Raw genomic sequence first — 20141 nt, 5'->3', positions numbered from 1 at the left:
TGAGGGTTCTATGCCTTTGCCAACATTTTATTTCCTGAGTAGTGGTGGTGGTGGTGGGGGGGTGTTTTATTTTATTTTTTTAAATCACAGCCATCCAGTAGCCTGAAGTGGTAGTTTGGTGATCTGATTTGCATTTCTCCCTGTACTGCAGGTGGTGAGTATTTTTTTTCATGAGTTGGCCATTTATTTCTTTTCTTTGGGGAAATGTCCATTTGGATCCTTTGCCCATTTTTTGAACAGAGATTTTTATCTGTTTTGTCGACTGAAAAAAAAAATACAAGTGACCTAGAGGTTGAGAGTTATGTTTTATTTGGAGGAAATTTTTAGGACTTAAGTCCAGGAGGCAGCATCTCAAGTAACCCTGAGAGAACTGCTTGGAGGAGAGTGGTGTGTGTGTGTGTGTGTGTGTGTTTAGGAGTCAGGTTACATAGAAGTTTTGCAACAAAAGGCAAGTAGTCTGAACGTCCAAAGTAATTTTGTGAATTAAAGAAAACCAGGTTAACCCCAAGTTAAGAAATTTAGTGCTTTTCTCTATATGAGAAGATGCTAGAGTCTGGGCTCAGTGAAATCATTCCTTTGATATGCACCTCAGCTATCTGGGGACCATATCCTGTTTTCACACCCTGAGTTCCTCTGGGCTCACCAGAGGGAGTGACTGTAGTCTGAGCGCTGATAGAGGGTAGATATTCTTCTCCTTCCCAAGTTCCCTCAGGTTCATTGGCTCACACTGGAGGGCTACAATTGCTGATGACTGTGACATCCTTGGTTATTGACACCACAGGAAATACTACATTTCTCAGTTCCCTGCTTGGAGGATCTGGAGGAGCACCCAAGAGGACGGTAATATGGTATTGAATGAATGAGTGAGTAAATGTGTTTCAACAGGCAGTGGGGTTTGCACAACCAGCAAAGCGCACCCACCTGCGCTTATCTGGGGGTCTGACTGCGTCATTCATTGCGATGATGGGTCTGCCCAGGGGGCACCTGTTTTGCGTGGTCCTCTAAGAACCACGCCTTAAACTGAACCGGGTCACTACCCCAGATTCCCACATAGCCGCCTCCTCAGGGCCGCAGATCCGGTTCAGGGGCGGTTGCCCTGGGCAACCTGTCGCGCCATGCTTCCTGTATTGATTCGAATCGCAACTTACGTCACGTCCTCCCGAGATGCCCGAGGCGCGCAGGCGCAACCGCGAGAACTGGGCGGGGCGTGATGGGGCGCGGGCGCGATGCTCGGGCGCGCGGGGGCGTGGCGGGGCGTGGCGGCGGCACGCAGCGCGCCGGCGCGGGGGCGTGGCCGGCCGCGGGAGCGCGCGCGCGGCGGAGGAGGGCGCCGGAGGCCGCGGAGTAGCGGCCGACGCCATATTAAGGAGCGCGGAGCCCGGGATCCCGTCAGCTGCGGCCGCGGCCGGACGCAGCGGAGCTGCGCGCAGCGCAGGTGGGCGCGTCGCGGCGCCGGGAGAGGCGGGGCCGGTGGAGCCAGAGGGCGAACGGGAGCGAGCCAGGTGAGGCGGCTGAGGTCTGGGGACCCGCCCCCTGGACCCGAGCTGCGACGCCGGAGCCGGGCCGGGCCTGGCAGCGGCATGGGTCTGTCCTGGGTCCCCGAAAACGAGCCGGCGATCCGGCCCACCACTCCCAGGCTTGAGCCCCGCTCCGGGAGCCGGCCAGACCCCCGAGCGCCGCCCCCCAGTCTGAGCTAGGCCCGAGTGACCTCAGCATCCCACCTCCCGTCCGAACCCCCATGTCCGAGCCTTCCCCCAGACCAGGCCCTGGGTGACCTCCCCAACCCGAGCCACCTGCAGCCCGCCATCTCCCCGCGAGGTCAACGTCCCCTTTCTTTCTAATTATGAGGTTGAGCTCTGACCACCCCTAAACCGGGGGACTCCCCACTCCGCCCACCAAAACGGCCGGCCGACGCCCTAATCGTACTCTGCATCTCTGGCCTGTCAACCTCGGGTCTCCCGAGCTCGGGCCCGGCCCAAATTGAAACTGCCCCCCCGCCCGCCCCCGAGCTGTCACGACTCACCCAGGCCTGGACCAACCCCCGTCCCCACCCGGATAAAACACAATCCAACCTTGTGGACCCTGAACAACCGGGCTGAGGGTGCGGAGACCCTATCCGTCGGCACTCCCCATTGTACTCACTGCGCCCCCTCTGCTCCTGGCACACGGAAGCAGTTAGACGACGAGTTTTGAATACCTAAGTGCCCCTCTGGCTCCCGGCCCCTCTGGTTTCTGCTCCTGCCTCCCTCCCTCCCAATTTGTCCCCTTCTCACCACGACCCACCCAGAATCCACCTCTCCATTTCGCCGCTGACTCCACCAAAATCTGAGACCGCCTGGCTGTGCCCAACCGCCCTCCAGCCCGGGATCATTCTGGTCTTCCTCCAAGCACAAGCGCAGCCACTTGGGAAAGGCCACAGTCACCCCATCACAGCCATCTTCCCCAACTAAAAACTGACCCCGCCTCCCATTGGCCTTGTCTATTCTGACCTGCCGCCAATTAAAAGCCTGAGTTCCACTGTTGTGTCCCAGCCTTAACCCGTTTTGTTTTCCCCCATCATATCATCTGGAGTTCACGGGGCCTTTCAGATTGGGGACTAGATTCCCCCACCCTTACCCTGGTACACTGAGCAATGACCTCATGCCTCTGGCTGTTGAGGCAACACCCCATCCTCTGTGCCCCTCCACCCCACTTCTTACCATCCCTTGAGTGAGGACAATTTACCTAAAGAAAAACCGTCCACTAAGACCTCATGGCAGCCAGATCCCTCCCCGAGATGGGGCCAGGTGGGATTGTCTGTGTAATGAAGACCTTTGAGGGGGTCTCTCCTGATGATAGGGGCTGGATCTGTCCTCTGGAAGCTGATGAGATGTGGGGGTAGGGGGGCTGTCCCCAGAGTGGTGCACGTTGTTGCTTGGAACACCTCCCAGCCCACTTATGGGCAGACTGTCTCGTGCGTCCTCGTGGCCTGTGATGTGGAGGGTCCCTTCTGTTTTGGCCACGCCAGGCTCGTGTTTCTTCTGAACCTGAGAGAGGAGGCAAGTGTGCTGGCCACTCGCTGGTGCTTTGCATCGTGAGTGAGGTTTGATTGCTCCCAGAGGGTTCCATTAAGGATGCAGGCCCTGCCTCTCCGAAACCCAGAGCCCTGGTCCTCAGACAATGCTTGGCTCAAAGGACACTTGCTTTGCTGTGGTGGGGGCAGCGTCTCCTGTGACTGCGCTGGCCAGCTTGCTGCCAGGACTGTTGCCCAGGAAGGTCTCAGAGTCTGTGCCTGGGCTGGTGGCATCTTTCTGGGGCTGGGCACGGGGGACCTTGAAGCCTCACAAGGCTTCAGAAGCAGATCTGCATAGAAGCTCACACTGGGCCCTCTGTTGCTGCAGGAAGTCTCCTGCCATTCGTATTTATTGGGGCTGCTGACTGGAGTAGGTTTTGTGTACCAGGGACTTATGCCTTTTGGGAGGCCCATGGTGGTGGTGGCTGTGGGGACCTTTCGCTCAGTGTTACTGAGAGGGATGAGGATCAGAAGCCAATCTATCTTCCAATCTGTCTGGGACTCCGGGCTGACTTGGAGATCAAGGGACTTGTTCTTAAAGAAACCAGCCGACTTGGAGCACCCTATAATGACCTGGAGATTTTTGTCTGGGACACTGGTGATGTCTGGGGACATCTATGGTTGTCACGACTGGGGAGGCTCCTAACTTTGAAGGGGTGGGGCAGAGATGGGGCTCCATACCCCGTGGCACCCAGGATGGTCTCCTACTGAGAGTGATCTGGTCCTGATCCTGAAAGTCCACGGTGCCAAAGTTGGAGGCCTGGAACCAGAGCACCGACCAAAGCCTATGAGTGCAGAGTCTCCGTGTCAGTGCCCTGCAAAGCTGGGGCTGGAGAGTCCTGGCTGGAGCGGATAGAGGGTGGGCAGTCCATCTTGGGGATTGGCACAGGGAGCCAGTGGCCTGCAGAGTTGGGAAAGGGGTATTCGGCCTGCCTCTTCTGCCCCAGTAGCTCCCAGTGCTGCTGGGAGCAGTGCTGCTGCTTCGTTGTGTCAGCCAGCTCGTCAGCTCCACTGGTCTTGGCCTGCCTGCCCCTCACTCCCTCCCCAAGTCTTTGCTGCGGAGCCTGCCCAGTGCAGGCAGGGAGTGTTTAAATCAAGGGACAGGCGCAGGGCCCAGCCCCCAGTGACAGTCTCCACGGGACGTTGGTGGCCCCGACGGCTGTGTCCTGTGTCGTTGGCAAGTGACTGCCTCCTCCTGCCTCAGCGTCCTCGGGCGTGAAGGGAGCAAGAGCGCATACTGCACCCCCCTTGGCCCGGCCGCCTTCAGTCGTCCCACCGCTGCTCACGCGGCAGCCTGCACCGTCCCCTCTGTCTTTCAGTCTCCTCCACTGTTATTCAGTCATTAAGTCGTGTCCAACTCTTTGCAACCCCATGGACTGCAGCACACCAGGCCTCCCTGTCCTTCACCATCTCCCAGAGCTTGCTCAAACTCAAGTCCTTTGAGTCAGTGATGCCATTCAACCATCTTATCTTCTTTCGCTCCCTTCTCCTCCTGCCCTCAATCTTTCCCAGCATCAGGGTCTTTTCCAATGAGTTGGCTTTTAGCATCAGGTGGCCAAAGTATTGGAGCTTCAGCATCAGTCCTTCCAGTGATTATTAAGGGTTGATTTCCTTTAGCATTAACTGCTCCAGTGATGTTTCTCTTATTATCTGATTTTTGTGGGTAATAGCTTTACTCAGGTAAAATCCTTGTGCTCCGCAATTCACTCACTTAAATTGTGCAGTTGGGTGGTTTTCAGTATGTTATGTGGTGTGTGCATCTGTCACCACTGTAGTTCCAGAGCATTTCCATCAGCGCTCACTCCCAGCCCCTTCTCACCCCTGGCGACCACTAACCCACTCTCGGTCTCTGGATCTGCCTATTCCTGGCATTTCGTATAAATGGCATCACACAACATGTGGCCTTTCGTGTTTGGCTTTTCTCACTGAGCATCATGTCTTTGGGGTTCGTGCTGTAGCATGTCCTCTTTTCTGTGGCTGGATAATTCTGTGTGTGGATGGGCTCTGTCATGATGTCTCTGTGCCAGCTGGCAGGCCCCTGGGCTGTTGGCACTTTCTGTCTGTTGAGAGAAAGCTGCTGGGGACACAGGGGCACCCTCCTCTCCATCTCGGCTAGGGCACCTCTGCTCATTCTTGATGGCCTCCCCTCACCCTCAGTTTCCTGTCCTCATCTGACCTGGCTCCTGACTGCAGCCCATGTGGCCAGCGGCCCGTCAGCCTGCCCTAGGTGCCATGTGGCGTGTCCAGAAAAGGTGGCCCTTTCCTCAGACCTGCCCACCCCCCTCCCTTGTATCCCCCAGCCTCACCTGGGACTCCTCCTCTCCACCCCCCCATCTTGTTAGGACCACCTGCTTTCTCAAGTGAGCAAGCAGATCCCAGCCCCCCACAAGCCCACTAAACCACCTCTCTTCAAGCCCCTGCCCCATCCTTCCCCACCCCTGCCACCAGCCACCCCAAGGCACAGCCCAGGAGATTGTGACAGCCTCGTAACCTTTCCCTCTTCCTGCTCCCAGTGTGCTCCCCCCAGACCATGCCTTCCAACCCCCAGCTCTTCCCCAGATCAGAACTAGCCTGGGAGTCATAGGGTTGTGACCCTCAGTGAGAGTGTCATCTCTATCAGGCCTGAAGCTGCTGTGGGAGGCAGGGTCAGGCTGCCATGGTGACGGGGAGGCCGCTTGAGGAGGTGGGGGGAACAAATGGGGGGTAGGCGTGAGTGTTTGTCTGCACTCATAGAAGGGCTGAGCACTGAGAGGTCAGTGCTAGTCTTCAGAATCGGAGGAGGCAACTTTTCCCCCTAAAGAGTCCCCTAAACCAGAGGGTCCCCATCAAAATGGGGGGTGCAACATCAGTGGGTGGGGCCAGAGATGCTGCTCAAATCCACAGTGCCCAGAAGGGTCCCCACAGGGAACAACCTAACTGCGTATCAGTATGTGTGGAGGGGGCTGCCCTCAACATGCTAGGCTTTTCCTTCTGCCACTCCCACTCTGGACCCATGGGTGGGAACCACAGTGAGGAGATGGAGGAAGTACCTCTGACACTCACAGCTGCTTGTGAGGGGTGAGGTCCCTGTGCCCAGGTGTGCAGGCCGAGGCAGAGATCTGTGAAGGCTCTGGGGTCCTGGTGGGACACGATCAGGAGTTGTGATCATATAGATAGATGGTCCTGAGTCACTGCTGTGGCGCTCAAGTCCTTCTTCTTTCCGTAGGCTGGCATCCTTTGAGCTGCTGCAGACCTAGATGCCCTTAAGGCCTGAAAGCTTCACCCAGTCTGACGGGAGGGGGTGCCCTGTGAGCTAAGAGGTGAGGGTGAGGGTTAGAGTGGCAGTTTCACCTGGAAGTGAGACTCTCTTGGGGGTATGGTCACGGGCAGGAGAGCTGTGTTGACAAGGCTCTCCATGCCTCCAGGCTGTGAGTCCTGCCTACTTGGCAGCTCCTACACCTGCCCACACATGGGGCTGTAAGCCTCTGCTAAATGAGTGAGTGAATGAACGAATGACAAGAAGAGGCTCCCCAGGTGCACTTCCGGGCCTCCCCACCCAGTGATGCTCCTTAGTCACTTGGAAGACACTCTGTCCCCTACTGGGCGCAGCCCTTTCTGACTCTGGCCATCCTCAGGCCTGTCCTTCCTTGTCCTTAGATATGAGGGGCTGCTAGCTGGTTGGGTCCCCTCTGCAGGTGCTGCTGCTAAGTTGCGTCAGTCGTGTCTGACTCTGTGTGACCCCATAGATGGCAGCCCACCAGGCCCCCCTGTCCCTGGGATTCTCCAGGCAAGAACACTGGAGTGGGTTGCCATTTCCTTCTTCAATGCATGAAAGTGAAAAGTGAAAGTGAAGTCGCTCAGTCGTGTCCGACTCTTCGCGACCCCATGAACTGCAGCCTTCCAGGCTCCTCCGTCCATGGGATTTCCCAGGCAAGAGTACTGGAGTGGGTGCCATCGCCTTCTCTGTCTGCAGGTGCAGCCACTCCCTGCTCAGGTCCCTGTCTGTGCCTCCACTGTGGCAAAGCCCAGAGCCCAGGTCCTAGTCAGGAGTCAACGTTGGTCTGTACAGCCGCGGCCAGCCGTGTAGCCTGCGGGAATCCCACTCCTCTCATGTTCTCAGGACGATCCTCCCTTATACAAGGGGAGACCAGTCCTTGTCACCTCTAGGAACAGTAGAGGAGAAGATGGGGCCCTGCCCTGTGCTCCCCACATGCCGCACAGCCTATATTGCTGGGCAGTGGATGGGCAGGAAGCAGGTACGGCTGGGACCTGTTGTGCACCCCTCACTGAGCCCGGGAGACCAGCTCCGCTCCCTAGCGTCCCCTTTGGGTTAGACTTCCTACCAGCTGCTCCATGGAAGTTGCACCCGGTTTCACCCCTGCACTTGTGGTGTTACTCCATTTTCCCCACTTTTGAGATGAAGAGACAGGTTCTGAGAGGAGAAGTTGCTTGCCCGAGCCAGTTAGCCAGTAAGGGTCGAAGCCCAGACTCACAGCCAGCTCTGTCCCCCTCCACAGCCCGCCCTGGGCCTGGTGATGATCGCAAGAAGGGGATCTGCCAGGGCTGGCCGGCCTGCACCCACGTGGAAAAGGCAAAAGCAGAGATTCTGCTGGGAGCAGAAGATTGGAAGACCCCCCATTTCTGGTTGGGTCTCTCTGTGGGACTTCTCCCCACCCCTCAGAGTCTGGCTGGAATAAGACGACCAGTTACCCTGCCTTCTCAGGGGCTGATGGTCAGGAAGCCATGGACTGGCACCAGAGCTACCACAGTCTTTAGGTTCTTCACCTGCACGCCTCATGGGCCGGGAGGGTGCCTCCTGGAGGGTTAGGGACCCCCTCAGAGGCTGTGCCCCCTGATGATGGTTCTCAGGGAGCCCCAGTATTGGTCACCGTGACCCCTAATTGGATAGCTCCCACTGGAGCCGACTGGTGCTGCTGCACCCTAGCTGTAATGACCAATCCCGAGAGGGCCTGGGAGCTTTAGACGGTTGGCCTGCTGGTGCCAGGGTGCTCACCAGCCTTCTGAGCCCCAGGGTTCCTCCTTTGTGGAACAGAGATAGAATTGAGTCTGGGGACTGCATTGAGTCATGCACCTGGACTGTCTGGTGCTTCGCTGGCTGCTGGAGGGGCACAGGTGGGCTTCGTGTCCCTGCCATCAGCTGTGTCCTGACAGCCTCCCCACAGGGCTGGGAGCAGTCCCATCCCCCGGGATGCAGTCCCCATGGGCTCTTCTGGCTTGTGTCCTCAGAGAGCCTCTGGGGAGCCTGTGTGACTTCCCTCCCAGAGGCCAGATTTACCCTCTCTAGGGTGATGCTGCGCCCCCCCCACCTCAGGGGACACTGGATTGTGTCTGGGGACATCAGTGATCCACTCAACTGGGGGGATCCTCCTAGCATCAGACAGGTGGGGGCCTGGGGGGCTGCTCTACACCCACAGTGCCCTGGATGGCTGGGATGTCAGCAGTGCCTTGGGAATGGGGGAGGCCAGCAGCTGCCTGGAGTCCTGAGTCATAAGCCACATCACGGGGTGTCTCCTTGGCCTCAGAGCCCCACAGCAGGAAAACAGCGGGAGCGGTTCTCAAGATAAGCAAGGCCCCAAAGGACCTGCAGTTGGTCTGAGCACTGCTGGAAGCAGGGGACGGCCCTATGGGCCTGGCACAAACTTGCCAGGGGTATGCCCAGGATGCTGCTCTCACCTGAGGAGGCCTCGCCAGCGACAGTGGGAGGGGCTCACTATCCTGGGTCCTGCCCCACAGGCCACTGTCTGACCTCATTTCCTCTGTGGGCTCAGGGAGGGGTGGTTTCTGCTCACTCACCCTTGGGGCTGCAGTGACTGGAGGTGAGCACCTGCCCTTGTGTTCTTCCTCAGGTGGGACCCCAGCTGTCAGGAGGGCTCTTGGGGCTTGGACACTGGGTTATCTTCTGGCCCCTGGGTCCCTGCCAACCCAGGGCCAGCCCATGCTCTGTCATTTCACTGGCCTGGCCCTGTAGGGCTCCCCCCGGCACTGCATCGGATCATCCTCTCTGGGGGGCCGTGACAGGCACTGGGGTGTGGAGTGGCATCTCTGGCACCCACAGTCATGACAAGCACAGATGTCCCCAGACTTGGCCCGGTGTCCCCAGGGCAGAACCACCCTGATGAGGACCACTAGGTTGTACTGAGTGCCTGGTAACTGGAAATCCTGCAGGCTGGAGGGCTGGGCGAGGTCAGGAGTTGGTGAGAAACTGCAGGGGAAGCCTCCTCCAGTGGGGCAGCGGCTGGAAACCCAGGAGTTAGGAGACAAGCAAAGGGGGCAGAGTGTTCCTGTGCACAGCTGGCCATGCCCCTACCATGGAGACTCTTCCGGTCTCATGCCGGGTGTGCGTGACCCCTGCTGTGTCTGGCTGCTTATTCTGTGAATGGCTGGCAAGTTCCCGAGACACAGAATCCAAGAAGCACAGTGACAAGGCAGGAGACCAGGGCTTCCTTCCTCACTAGACCCTGTCCTCTAGTTCCTCTTCCCAGAGCCGACCGACTAACCCTTCTGAAAACAGCTTGTTCTGCACAGCGTGTTGTGCGTGCAGTGGGTCCCCAAGACCCCCACCCCTTTACTGCAGTGCCTCTGGCAGCAGGGGAAAAAGGCCAGGCCCCCCAGGTAGACATCTGAGCTCTGTCCCCTGCTTTCCTGAGCGGCCCGCGTACAGCAGCTTCCCTGTACACATGGGTTTGCACGTGTGCCAGAGTTTCTAAGGGGAAATTCTTAGAAGTCAAAAAGGATGTGCGTTTTTAGATTTTGAAAGCTGTTGCCAGATTTCGGCTCCTGCCAACAGCAGGTGGGAGTGTCTCCTCCGCGGCAAGGGTGTGTCCTCTGATTCTGGAGCTGTGCAGTATGAGGCGGGAGTCAGCATCTCCTGTCTGCCTCTGACCCTCCCCCTCCCTCTTATAAAGACCCTGTGATGACACTGGGCCTCCCGGGGAATCCTGGGTCGTCCCCATCTCAGGGGCCTTGACCCTGTCCGCAGAGCCCGTTTTGCCATATAAGGAACGCAGCCACGGTCAGGGACTAGGGACTGCTCTGATCCTCAGCAGCCACACCTGTCAGCAGTGAGTCGCCTGCCCGCCACACGGCCTTCTGCAGACTCTCCTGTTAGGACGTAGCCCACAGATGGCGAAGGGCGCTTCACATGGGCGTGCTGATTTAGTGACACCCGGTGCCTGGACACTCAGTGTCTTAGCAGCAGCTCCTTTGTGCATCCTAGAAAACCAGTCTCCACGTACTCTGCAATGACCTTAGTGCTTTGGGTGCTTAACTTCAGGTGTGTGGCCTGCATCTGCACTGCTTTCTGGGCCCTGCCATCTGACCACACAAGGAGCCGCTAGGGGCGTTGACATTGTGGCTTTGGTCTGTGAATAGAGAGACCGTGGTTTCCATCAGCCCTGTGGGCAACTCCCTCGCCATCCCTGAGCTGAGGCCCCAGAGGAGGCGCCCCTGAGCACGTGGGCTCCAGGGAGCTTTCTGCCCGCCATACGGCAGCTGAGGCCCTGTTTAGGTCTGCGGAGTACATTCAGTATGTTGGGCTGGGAAGTTAGCCCTCTGAGCCTGGTTTCTGTGTCTGCCAAGCAGGGACAGCCACTAACCTAACTTGGACGCTGGAACAGAGCTTAGTGTCTCCTCTCAGTGTCCTGCCTGCTCATAGCCTGCTCACGGGCCCCCTGGGGGAGGAGGAGTAGAAGGCCAGAGGAGGAGTAGAAGGCCAGAGAAGGAGATGACTGGCAGGCATTTCAGAGGCTTTGTCTTGCGGCCACAGTGGACAAAACGTGTCCAGGGACCTCTGCCAGACAGGATGCCAGTGGCCACGAAGGGGTGGCTTCTTTCACAGATTCACCTGAAATGGGAGTGGGAGTTGGCGGTGTTGCCTGCCCATTTCTCTCAGCGGGAAGTCCATGACAGGGATGTGGGCCAGCACGGGCTCAGAAGAGCCCCAGGCCAAGTGAGGAGGTGCCGTGGGCCTGGGGTTGGGGAGGGAGGGCAGGTGGACCTCCAGGCAGGATCCCTGTGTGCCCCACCTGACCCCTGACCCCTTGCCCAGCCTTGCCGTCCTCATCTTTGCAAGAGGGTGCAGGCAGAAAATTCACAGGTGACTGGTGGCTGTGTTACGGCCCCTCAGGGTCGAACCCCACTGGCTCTGCTTTGGCCAAGTATCTGCCTTTGGGCCAAAGCCACACTGAGGACACCCTGTGCGTGGCACAGTCCCAGTGAGGGACGGGGACCAGACAGGCTCATGCCAGTGCCTCTGCCTCAGCCCAGGGTTAGGCCCAGGAACTCGGGGAGTCTGTGTCTGAGGTGTGGAAGTAGGACGTAGGCAGGGCCACCTGAGCATCTTGTAGTCTTGTGGTCACGTATAAGGGCAGACGTTCTTTGATTTCCTTTCTGTCTGCATGGATTTGACGAGTCTGGGACCTCCTAAGAGTGGAATGACACAGAGTGTGACCTTTTCTGTCTGGCTTCTCTCACTGAGCATCGTGTCCTCAGGGCCCACCTGGGGTGGCAGATGTCAGAACCTCCTTCCTTTTTTAAGGCTGAGTGACTCCACTGTGTGGAGGGACCACATTCGTTCATCTGTTCACTGTTGACGACTCTTGGGTTTCTCTTCTTGGTTTTTGTGACTAGTGTATGTAAAGGCACTTGAATACTGGCTTCTTTGTGGGTCTGTTTCCTTTCTCCAGGGTGTATATCTGCGTTTATCTCAAAGTGCACTTGCTGGGTCATGTGACTGTGTATATTTGATTTTTTGAAGAGTTAACGGGAGAGGGGCTGGGGGGTCAAGTGTTTAACAGGGACAGAATGGGGAATGAGTGTTTCATGGGCCTAGAGCTTCAGTTCGGGAGATGGGACAGTTCTGGAGATGACGGGAGGATGATTGCACAACAGTGGGAGTGTGCTTAGTGCCATTAAGCTGTGCACTTAGAAGCGGTAACGATGGTGAATTTTATGTCATGGGTACTTTACCATATATATATTTTTAAGGCAGGAGTGGACTTCACCAGGGCACTACATCTAGCAGTTTGTATTAGTAAACTTAATTTCTGGCCAGGCTTTGCTTTCTCAGTTCGTATTTGGTCTGTCACCGCTGTGTGCTGGCCTGGAGGCTCAGGGGCTGGAGCTGGCTGGCCCCACCTGCACATGGCCCTCCAGCTGGAGGAGTAGACTGACGGTGGTGGGAGAGGCGGCGGGCGCTGGGGGCACAACGCTTGGCCCCCTCCCCAGCCTCATGCTGCTCTCCATCAGGGCAGGTGACAGGCTCGCGTGTGGTCATGGGCACCCCGGACCCAGGTCTGCTGTCCCCCTGGGAAGGGTGCGCTGCTCTCTGAGGCGTCCTGTCCTAGAAGGTGCACAGCCCTCCTGCCTCAGGCCTCTCTCTTCAGCCTCCCCTCATGCCGCACTCTGACTCCGGTCTTCAGAGAGGCCTCCTGACTGGGGGACCTGGGGGGGAACCTGTCTGTCCACTGGTGGCGACATCCCTCCACCAGGCAGGCCTCGTGCCCAGTCAGCTCTGTGGGAAGGGCCAGGCAGCTGATGGACCCCCTCCCGACTCCTGCCCCCTGTTCTGTGCTTTGGGATCAAAGCTGCTCTGCTTAGAGAAAGAGGGATCAGCACCACCCCTCCTCTCTCTAGGGGCCGTAGGAGCGAGGGTGTGGTCCAGAGGTGGCAAGGCCCGGGCCTGTGTGGGAAGAGGAGGGGGCCTGGGGGCAGGTTCCCCACAGGACAACCAGAGAGGAGCCTGTCTGCCCCATCACGGCCCTCTGGGCTCCTGGGGGAAGGGCCCACCCACATAGCAGGGGGACTTGGCTGTCGCCCAGGGTACCCCGTGGTCACCAGCGACCAGGGACCGGTGTCTGCTGGCGCTGACCTCTCCTCTCCCCACCAGGCCATCCAGGGCCGCTGAGCACGGCTGGCGGGGCCGTGCCTGCCCGCCTCACCATGGACCAGGACTATGAGCGGCGCCTCCTGCGGCAGATCGTCATCCAGAACGAAAACACGATGCCGTGCGTGAGTGCTGGGGCTGGTGCGCCAGCGCCACCCTGCCCAGTGGAGCTGGTGGGGTGGGGCCGGTGGGGGCTGTGCTCAGCCGCCGGGCTTTGTCCCTTGAGAACAGAGGTGCCCAACAGGTGACACACACGTCCTCCCCATGGTCACACCCAGGTGTGAACCCCCTAGTACCTCCCCACACTTCCTCTGCTGCTGGGACCACAGACCCCTCATTCTCTGGGGGACTGGGACAGAGCAATGGGGGGAGCTGTTTTTCTCTTTCCCAAGCTCCTACCCCCTCCACCATGTTGTAGGCTCCCAACACGTGGCAGGCTGTGCCCACTGCTTCTCAGCACTCTTGGCTCTGCACAGGCTCTCCAGAGTGGGCTCCTTCCTGCCTCTTCCAGTGTCTGGGGTTGTTGGCACTCCTGGGCGCACAGACCTGCCCACCCCACCTCTGCCTTGTCTCTGCGTCCCCTTCCTCTGTGTGCTGATGTCTCTGTCTCCTCTGAGGACACAGGCCTTAGGTTTGGGGCTGTTCTGCTCCAATGTGAGCTCATCTTAACTTGAGAACACCTGCAGAGACCCTATTTCCAGTTAAGGTCGCACCCCAGGTCCCAGGGGCAGGACGTCAGCATATCTCTCTGGGGAGCACAGTTGAACCTCCCTTATAGGAGGAAGGGCGTTCCTGGGACATTCCCACTGCCTCACACCGGGGCCCGGGAAGAGACAGTGTGGGGATGTGGGTGACGGGACACAGGCTGTGGGTGGCGGGACACAGGCTGGACGCTCTGTGTTCTCTGCCGCCCACTCTCCTGTCCGTGTGTGACCCTGGGAGATGGATTGCAGCTCGTGGCGGTGCCTGCACTTGGGCTCTCGCTCTCTGGCCACTTCCTGCCCAGGGAGCGGGACACACGAACTGAGCCTCAGACGTGGCGCCACTCACAGGCGCCAGCACATGGGTTACTCCCAAGATCAAACCCTTAGCCAGAGGCCACGGACAAGGAGACATAGCGGGTGGGGCCTTGGTCAGGGAGGAGACACTGGCCTTGGGGGCTCTGAGGCACCCAGCCCACCCTGCCGTCCTTCCAGGTGGCGGAGATGCGGCGAACCCTGACCCCTGCCAACTCCCCCGTGTCCTCCCCCAGCAAGCATGGAGACCGCTTCATCCCCTCACGAGCTGGTGCCAACTGGAGTGTGAATTTCCACAGGATCAACGTGAGGGGCTGTCGAGGGTGGAGGGCGAGACCCTGACTGTGCAGCCTGGGGGCAGGGGCCCATCCTTCCCACTCACTCTTCCTTCCCCTCTCCACCTACAGGAAAATGAGAAGTCCCCCAGCCAGAACCGGAAAGCCAAGGACGCCACCTCGGACAACGGCAAAGGTCAGCACTCAGGTCCCCCCAGCCCCAGGCCCCCACCCCCCACCTGGCCTCACGGAGCTTGGTGCCCACAGATGGCCTGGCCTACTCCGCACTGCTCAAGAACGAGCTGCTGGGCGCTGGCATTGAGAAGGTTCAGGACCCACAGACAGAGGACCGCCGGCTGCAGCCCTCCACACCTGAGAGGAAGGGCCTCTTCACGGTGAGTCTGCTGGCCTCTGCCGCCTCCTGCTCAGCCCTGCTGGGGGCTGGAGTCCCAGATGGTGGGGGCCCTTTTAACCCCTGCCTCACACCAGGCTCACCCCAAGCCACCCACACCCCTTTCAGGCGCAAGCCCCAGGGCAGTGTCAGGGGCCCGGCTTGGGACCCCCTGACACTCTGAGTTGAGGGGCTGGTGGCTGTGGGGGCAGGAGAAGATGGGCGGACGCCAGCAAGCCTGTGGGAGGACACCTCAGGGAACAGGCCTGGTTTGCTGGGGACACGTGTCTCTAGTCAGAGCACTTGCGGCTTGGCGCCCTGTGTGCTCTCCCCCCAGGGGCTCAGGGCACCAGGGCTTTGGGGCACAGCATCCGCTCAGAGGTATCCCCCACCTGCAGTACTCCCTCAGCACCAAGCGCTCCAGCCCCGATGATGGCAACGACGTGTCCCCATACTCCCTGTCCCCCGTCAGCAATAAGAGGTGAGTCCAGACCCGCACGGGGTGGGGAGGGGCTGTGCACAGGTCAGGGAAGTTCCTGGAGGAGGCTCCAGGCAGAGGGGAAGTGGGTTATCGACGCTCAGGTCGGCTGAGCACCCATGACGGAGGGTTGGTGGCCATGGGGTCACCCACAGGTCTGGAGTCACATAGTGTCAGTCAGGATGAGCCCAAAACACCGGGGGCTGCTGGAAGGGGAGACTGTGAGGTCCGTGCAGTCACTGCAAAGCCACTACCCCGCCCCCTCCCTGCAGTCAGAAGTTATTGCGATCTCCACGGAAACCCACGCGCAAGATCTCCAAGATCCCGTTCAAGGTCCTGGACGCTCCCGAGCTGCAGGATGACTTCTACCTGAACCTGGTGGACTGGTCCTCCCTCAACGTGCTCAGTGTGGGGCTGGGGACCTGTGTGTACCTGTGGAGTGCCTGCACCAGCCAGGTGGGTTCCGCGGAGCGCATGCACGTGTGTGTGTGTTGCGGAGGGTGGTGCTAGGGAGCGGCCAAGCCAGGCCAGGCCCTGTGTGAGTGATGGGGAAGCTGCTGGGCCCTGGATAGTTCCCAGCCACCCCTTTCTCCTACCCCGTCTCCTCAGGGTGCAGACCATCCCTGCCCTGGGCTGCCTTCCAGGAATTAGAGTCTTTGCTCCCGGCTTGAGCACAGGGCCCCCACCCAGCAGTAACTCCCCCTCCTCTGAGTGGCTGCTGGCCCCCAGGGTGGCATGTTTGAGGGACAGAACTACATGCTGGTGGGTTCAGAGAAAGCAAGTGGAGCCCCCCCACGGGGACACCGGCACACCGGCATACACATCCCCTACAGCCCGTGGCTGACGCCTGCTGCAGGGCCTCCCGGCTGTGATGCCCATGCCCCTCCAGTTTGTGCAGTCAGCATCCCTGTGCTTGTGTGTGTCCCTGAGCTCCTAGCTACCTCCTGGGGCCCACAGTGAGGCCGTGGCTCACAGGCCTGAGGTGTGAGGGAATGAGAGAGTGAAGGGGTGGGTGGATGGATGGATAGACAATCTGGGCCTTAAAGGAGGAGTGGGCCCCACATCTGTTGCACCAACATGACACCTTCCACCAGGTGACCCGGCTCTGTGACCTCTCCGTGGAAGGGGACTCAGTGACCTCCGTGGGCTGGTCTGAGAGGGTCAGTACACCAGCTCCATCCCCTTGCTGGGCAGGGTAGGCACAGGGGAGGTCTGACTGGACTTCACTGGAAGGGGCTTCCACAGTGGTGGGGGCCTTGCACACCCGGAAGGAGCCTTATGGTCATTTGTCTAGCCCCAGTGACATCTGCGCCCTGGCTGTCCTCAGCCTGGTTAGATGACAGACACGGGTGGGCAAGTTTGCTCCACACATTGACGCATGTGGATCTCTGCGCATGCATGTCATGTGGGTTTTAACAAACCTAAGCTCCATATGACTTACCTACCTGGGTTCCTAGGAGGAGGATCCTATGGCACATGTGTTAAAAGACTTTGGAGGGAGGGGGAGGGGAGGGCCCCATCTGGGCCTGACACCCGCCCATGTTGCCATCCTAGGGGAACCTGGTGGCTGTCGGCACACACAAGGGCTTCGTGCAGATCTGGGATGCCGCTGCGGGGAAGAAGCTGTCCATGCTGGAAGGCCACACGGCGCGTGTCGGTGAGGAGCCACCTGGGGGCAAGGGTGGGGTTGTGCTGTGGGGCCAGGCCACATCCTCAGTCTACCCTCTACCTGGCCACAGGGGCGCTGGCCTGGAACGCCGACCAGCTCTCATCCGGGAGCCGGGACCGCATGATCCTGCAGAGGGACATCCGCACGCCCCCCCTGCAGTCAGAGCGGCGGCTGCAGGGCCACCGGCAAGAGGTGTGCGGGCTCAAGTGGTCCACCGACCACCAGCTTCTCGCCTCGGGGGGCAACGACAACAAGGTAGGCCAACCCCTCGCTCCCTGCAGCCCCCTCTGTGGAGCAGGGGTAATGGGGGTGTGCCGAGGGACGCCAGCCTCACAGCCCCATTCCTGCAGCTGCTGGTATGGAACCACTCGAGCCTGAGCCCCGTGCAGCAGTACACAGAGCACCTGGCTGCTGTCAAGGCTATCGCCTGGTCCCCCCACCAGCATGGGCTGCTGGCGTCCGGTGGTGGCACAGCTGACCGCTGCATCCGCTTCTGGAACACGCTCACGGGGCAGCCGCTGCAGTGCATTGACACTGGCTCCCAGGTGTGCAACCTAGCCTGGTCCAAGCACGCCAACGAGCTGGTGAGTGTTGGGGTACAGGATGGGTAGGCGGCAGGGGGGCAGGCGGTCAGGCCCCGGCCAGCCAGGTCTGGCAGAACCTCAAGGTGCCCACACCCAGTGACCCTCAGAGAGGCCCAAGGGCTTTCATTGCCAATGTGGTCCCCGTGTCAGTCCAGTCGTGGACCAAGGAGCCAGGCTGGGGGCTGTCACCTGCTGGTCTCTGTACCCTTCAGGCAGGCCCTGTGTTCTTGTGCCTTGTGGATGCTTTTGGGGGCCTGGGACCCCAGCACAGTGCCCTTTCTGTCCCCTAGGTGAGCACACACGGCTACTCACAGAACCAGATCCTGGTCTGGAAGTATCCCTCTCTGACCCAGGTGGCCAAGCTGACCGGGCACTCCTATCGGGTCCTGTACCTGGTGAGTCTCCCTTCCAGGCCCAAGAGGCAGTACACCCTGCCGCCCAGGTCTGTCATCCCATCTGGGCCAGCTCTGGGCCCCGGGACCAAGTGACAGGTTGTGGCATTGTCACTGAGTCTGTTTCACCAGCTCCCTGCCCTGTGAGCAACGGTGGCTCTGCCCACTGTGTGATCTCCAGGTGTCTGCCTGCACATGGAAGTGGGAGATGCTGCAGATAACCCCCATGTACTTGCTCAGGTCTTCTCTAGACAGTTCACTAAGCAACCATTCTCACGTGTCTGGAGACAGGAGCCCTTCTCCTCAACGCACATGCCCTCGTCAGCATTTTGGTGTTTTCCAAAAAAGTTTTGTCCTTAAGCCAGTGAGTCCTTTGCCGAATCGCACAGCGAGACCCTCGTCACAGCAGGCAGAATGTCCTTTATGTTTTCCCCGGGTGCCTGCAGCTTCAGGGACAGTGGCCTCTCTCTCCTCCCGTAGGCCATGTCCCCTGACGGAGAGGCCATCGTCACCGGTGCTGGAGACGAGACACTGAGGTTCTGGAATGTCTTTAGCAAAACCCGTTCAACAAAGGTAAAGTGGGTCGGTATCAGCGCCAGATGTTCCCAATTGTGTGCCCCCAGCATATCCTGCCCCCCCCACCCCTGCCCTGCCAGCCGGGATCTCTCCAGGACCCCCCACCCCTCTGCTTCTGCATCACCTGGCCCCCTTGCACATCCTGGGGCGCTCACCATGCTCGGTGCCCGCACAGGCCCCTCCTGGCCCAGAGCCTCGGGGTCCCTGGGGGCAGAGCTTCCCTCCCACGCCTGAGCGGCGGGGCTGGGCTGAGGGCTCAGCATTGCCCCTGTGTGTCCTGCAGGAGTCTGTGTCCGTCCTCAACCTCTTCACTAGGATCCGGTAAACCCACAGCTACCGGCCGTCCTGGTCGCAGAGCAACACCTTGTCAGCGTGCATGGACTCTCTGCTCCCCCCCACATGAGCCCAAGATTGGCAGTAGGTTGGGGCGGGAGCCGGGCCTGGAGAGAACCTGAAGATTGCATTAAAGCCTGATTGCGAACCCTGTTGGCCGGTGTTTGGGGCAGGGCCGGGGCGGGCAGCAGCAGGAGTGGGGCTCTGGCTCCCCACCCTGGGCGGCCCCGGCTCGGACAGCGTGCCCAGCGCAGGACAACTCCTGGACTGGCTGCTTCTATCACCTGTCACCACCACTGCCTCATCAGGGCTGCATGCTATGCCCGGAAGCATGTGCCCGCCGCCGCCCACGCCTGCCACAGGACAGGACAGCTGGACACCACGCCCATCGGCCAGGAGGGATCACAGGGACGTACCCTCTTGAAGGGGGTCTCTGAAGCCGCCTCTGCTCTCCCTGACCCGGCCACCCCCCACTGACTCTGAGTGCATGACATTGGGAGCAGGCCCCAGGCATGCTACATGCCAGAGGTCATCTCGAGGTGGACTTGTTATCTGAGGAGAACTCTAGGGGGATCTGTCCACTGTCATGTGTTCACCCCAGCTGAGCCCTCCTTGTTGCTCACGGGGTCACAGGCAACTGTGATTCTTGGCGCTTGCAGGGTGACCAGTCAGGGTAGTCTGAGGGCAGAATCGATCCCAAGGATCAGGTCCTGTGGGTGCCTGGCCCTCCCCAGCCCTTCCTTCCAGGCTACCCTAGTGGGTCCTGTCTGCGCCTTCAGCCAGGGCAGGGGGCACCCCAGGGTCCCCCACAAGTTTCTGAGCTTCCCCTGGCTCTGGGCCCACCTCTCTGTCATGCTCCACCCTGTTTCCGCTGCACCTGGAGGAGACGGAGGAGGGAGGCTAGGCAGCTGTGGCCAGGGGCCCGAGCATGCCTCCCTTCTGAGGCGAGAGGACATGGATGGGCGTGGACAGGGTGGGGCGGACCCTGCAGGAGCCCTGCTCTTGGTTCTGAGTACCTTTGCCCCTCAGCAGCCAGCGTGTGCATGTGTACATACGTATTTGTGACTTTGCTTTGGATTTGTTTTTGTGTTTCTGTAAATTGGTCCCCAAATGTTAAGGCTCGCTGGCAGGGAGCAGTGACCTGCCCCCACCCCTGGGGAAAACAGGGGTCACAGCTCTTAAAGCCCTAGCATTCAGAGGGTGGGCGGGTGTCTGAACTTGGGGAAGGGTGGGCCTGCCCCAAGCTGCTTGCAGGGGGCAGAGGGACAGTGTGTACAGACATGTGTATGCCCATTGGTCCAGGTCTTATTTTTGTTTGAGTCTTTTTTTTTTTTTTTAATAAGAAAACAGTCCTGTGTCTACCGCACCCAGCCTGGCTCTACTTGTGGGCCCCGCACCTGAGGGCACAGACAGGGTAGAAATGATGAAGCGTGTGTTGTCTTCCAATGCAGTGGCAGGGCTGGGCATGGGACCGGGAGGCTGGTGGGAGAGC

At 59.6% G+C, this 20141-nt stretch overlaps 1 protein-coding gene across 2 annotated transcripts; it reads left to right on the top strand.

The window, feature by feature from the left end:
* The first annotated feature begins 1307 nt into the window (after positions 1-1307).
* FZR1 (fizzy and cell division cycle 20 related 1) lies at positions 1308-20015 on the top strand. 2 transcript variants are annotated; one of them, XM_070373934.1, is made up of 14 exons: positions 1308-1502; positions 12939-13060; positions 14132-14257; positions 14359-14422; positions 14494-14621; positions 15016-15098; positions 15368-15551; positions 16190-16255; positions 16650-16752; positions 16835-17019; positions 17115-17348; positions 17639-17743; positions 18221-18322; positions 18600-20015. In XM_070373934.1, exons 2-14 carry the CDS (start codon positions 12992-12994, stop codon positions 18639-18641), a joined length of 1491 nt encoding a protein of 496 aa, XP_070230035.1. In that variant the 5' UTR covers positions 1308-1502; positions 12939-12991; the 3' UTR covers positions 18642-20015. The 2 variants fall into 2 exon arrangements, with proteins under 2 accessions (XP_070230035.1, XP_070230036.1); XM_070373935.1 differs by having other exon boundaries at positions 1309-1502; positions 18221-18313.
* The last annotated feature ends 126 nt before the right edge of the window (positions 20016-20141 follow it).

This window comes from Bos mutus, chromosome 7 (assembly GCF_027580195.1).
Source record: "Bos mutus isolate GX-2022 chromosome 7, NWIPB_WYAK_1.1, whole genome shotgun sequence".
Taxonomy (NCBI): Eukaryota; Metazoa; Chordata; class Mammalia; order Artiodactyla; family Bovidae; genus Bos; species Bos mutus.
The sequence above is the reverse complement of the archived record's forward strand: the minus strand, read 5'-3'. Positions and strand labels throughout refer to the sequence as shown.

Bases quoted from the DNA above. Each gene is read 5' to 3' on its own strand.
- FZR1 (XM_070373934.1), top strand. From the start codon at position 12,992: ATGGACCAGGACTATGAGCGGCGCCTCCTGCGGCAGATCGTCATCCAG. The intron at 15,099-15,367 runs GTGAGTCCAGAC...CCCTCCCTGCAG, and splicing joins TCCCCCGTCAGCAATAAGAG to TCAGAAGTTATTGCGATCTC. The intron at 16,256-16,649 runs GTCAGTACACCA...TTGCCATCCTAG, and splicing joins CCGTGGGCTGGTCTGAGAGG to GGGAACCTGGTGGCTGTCGG.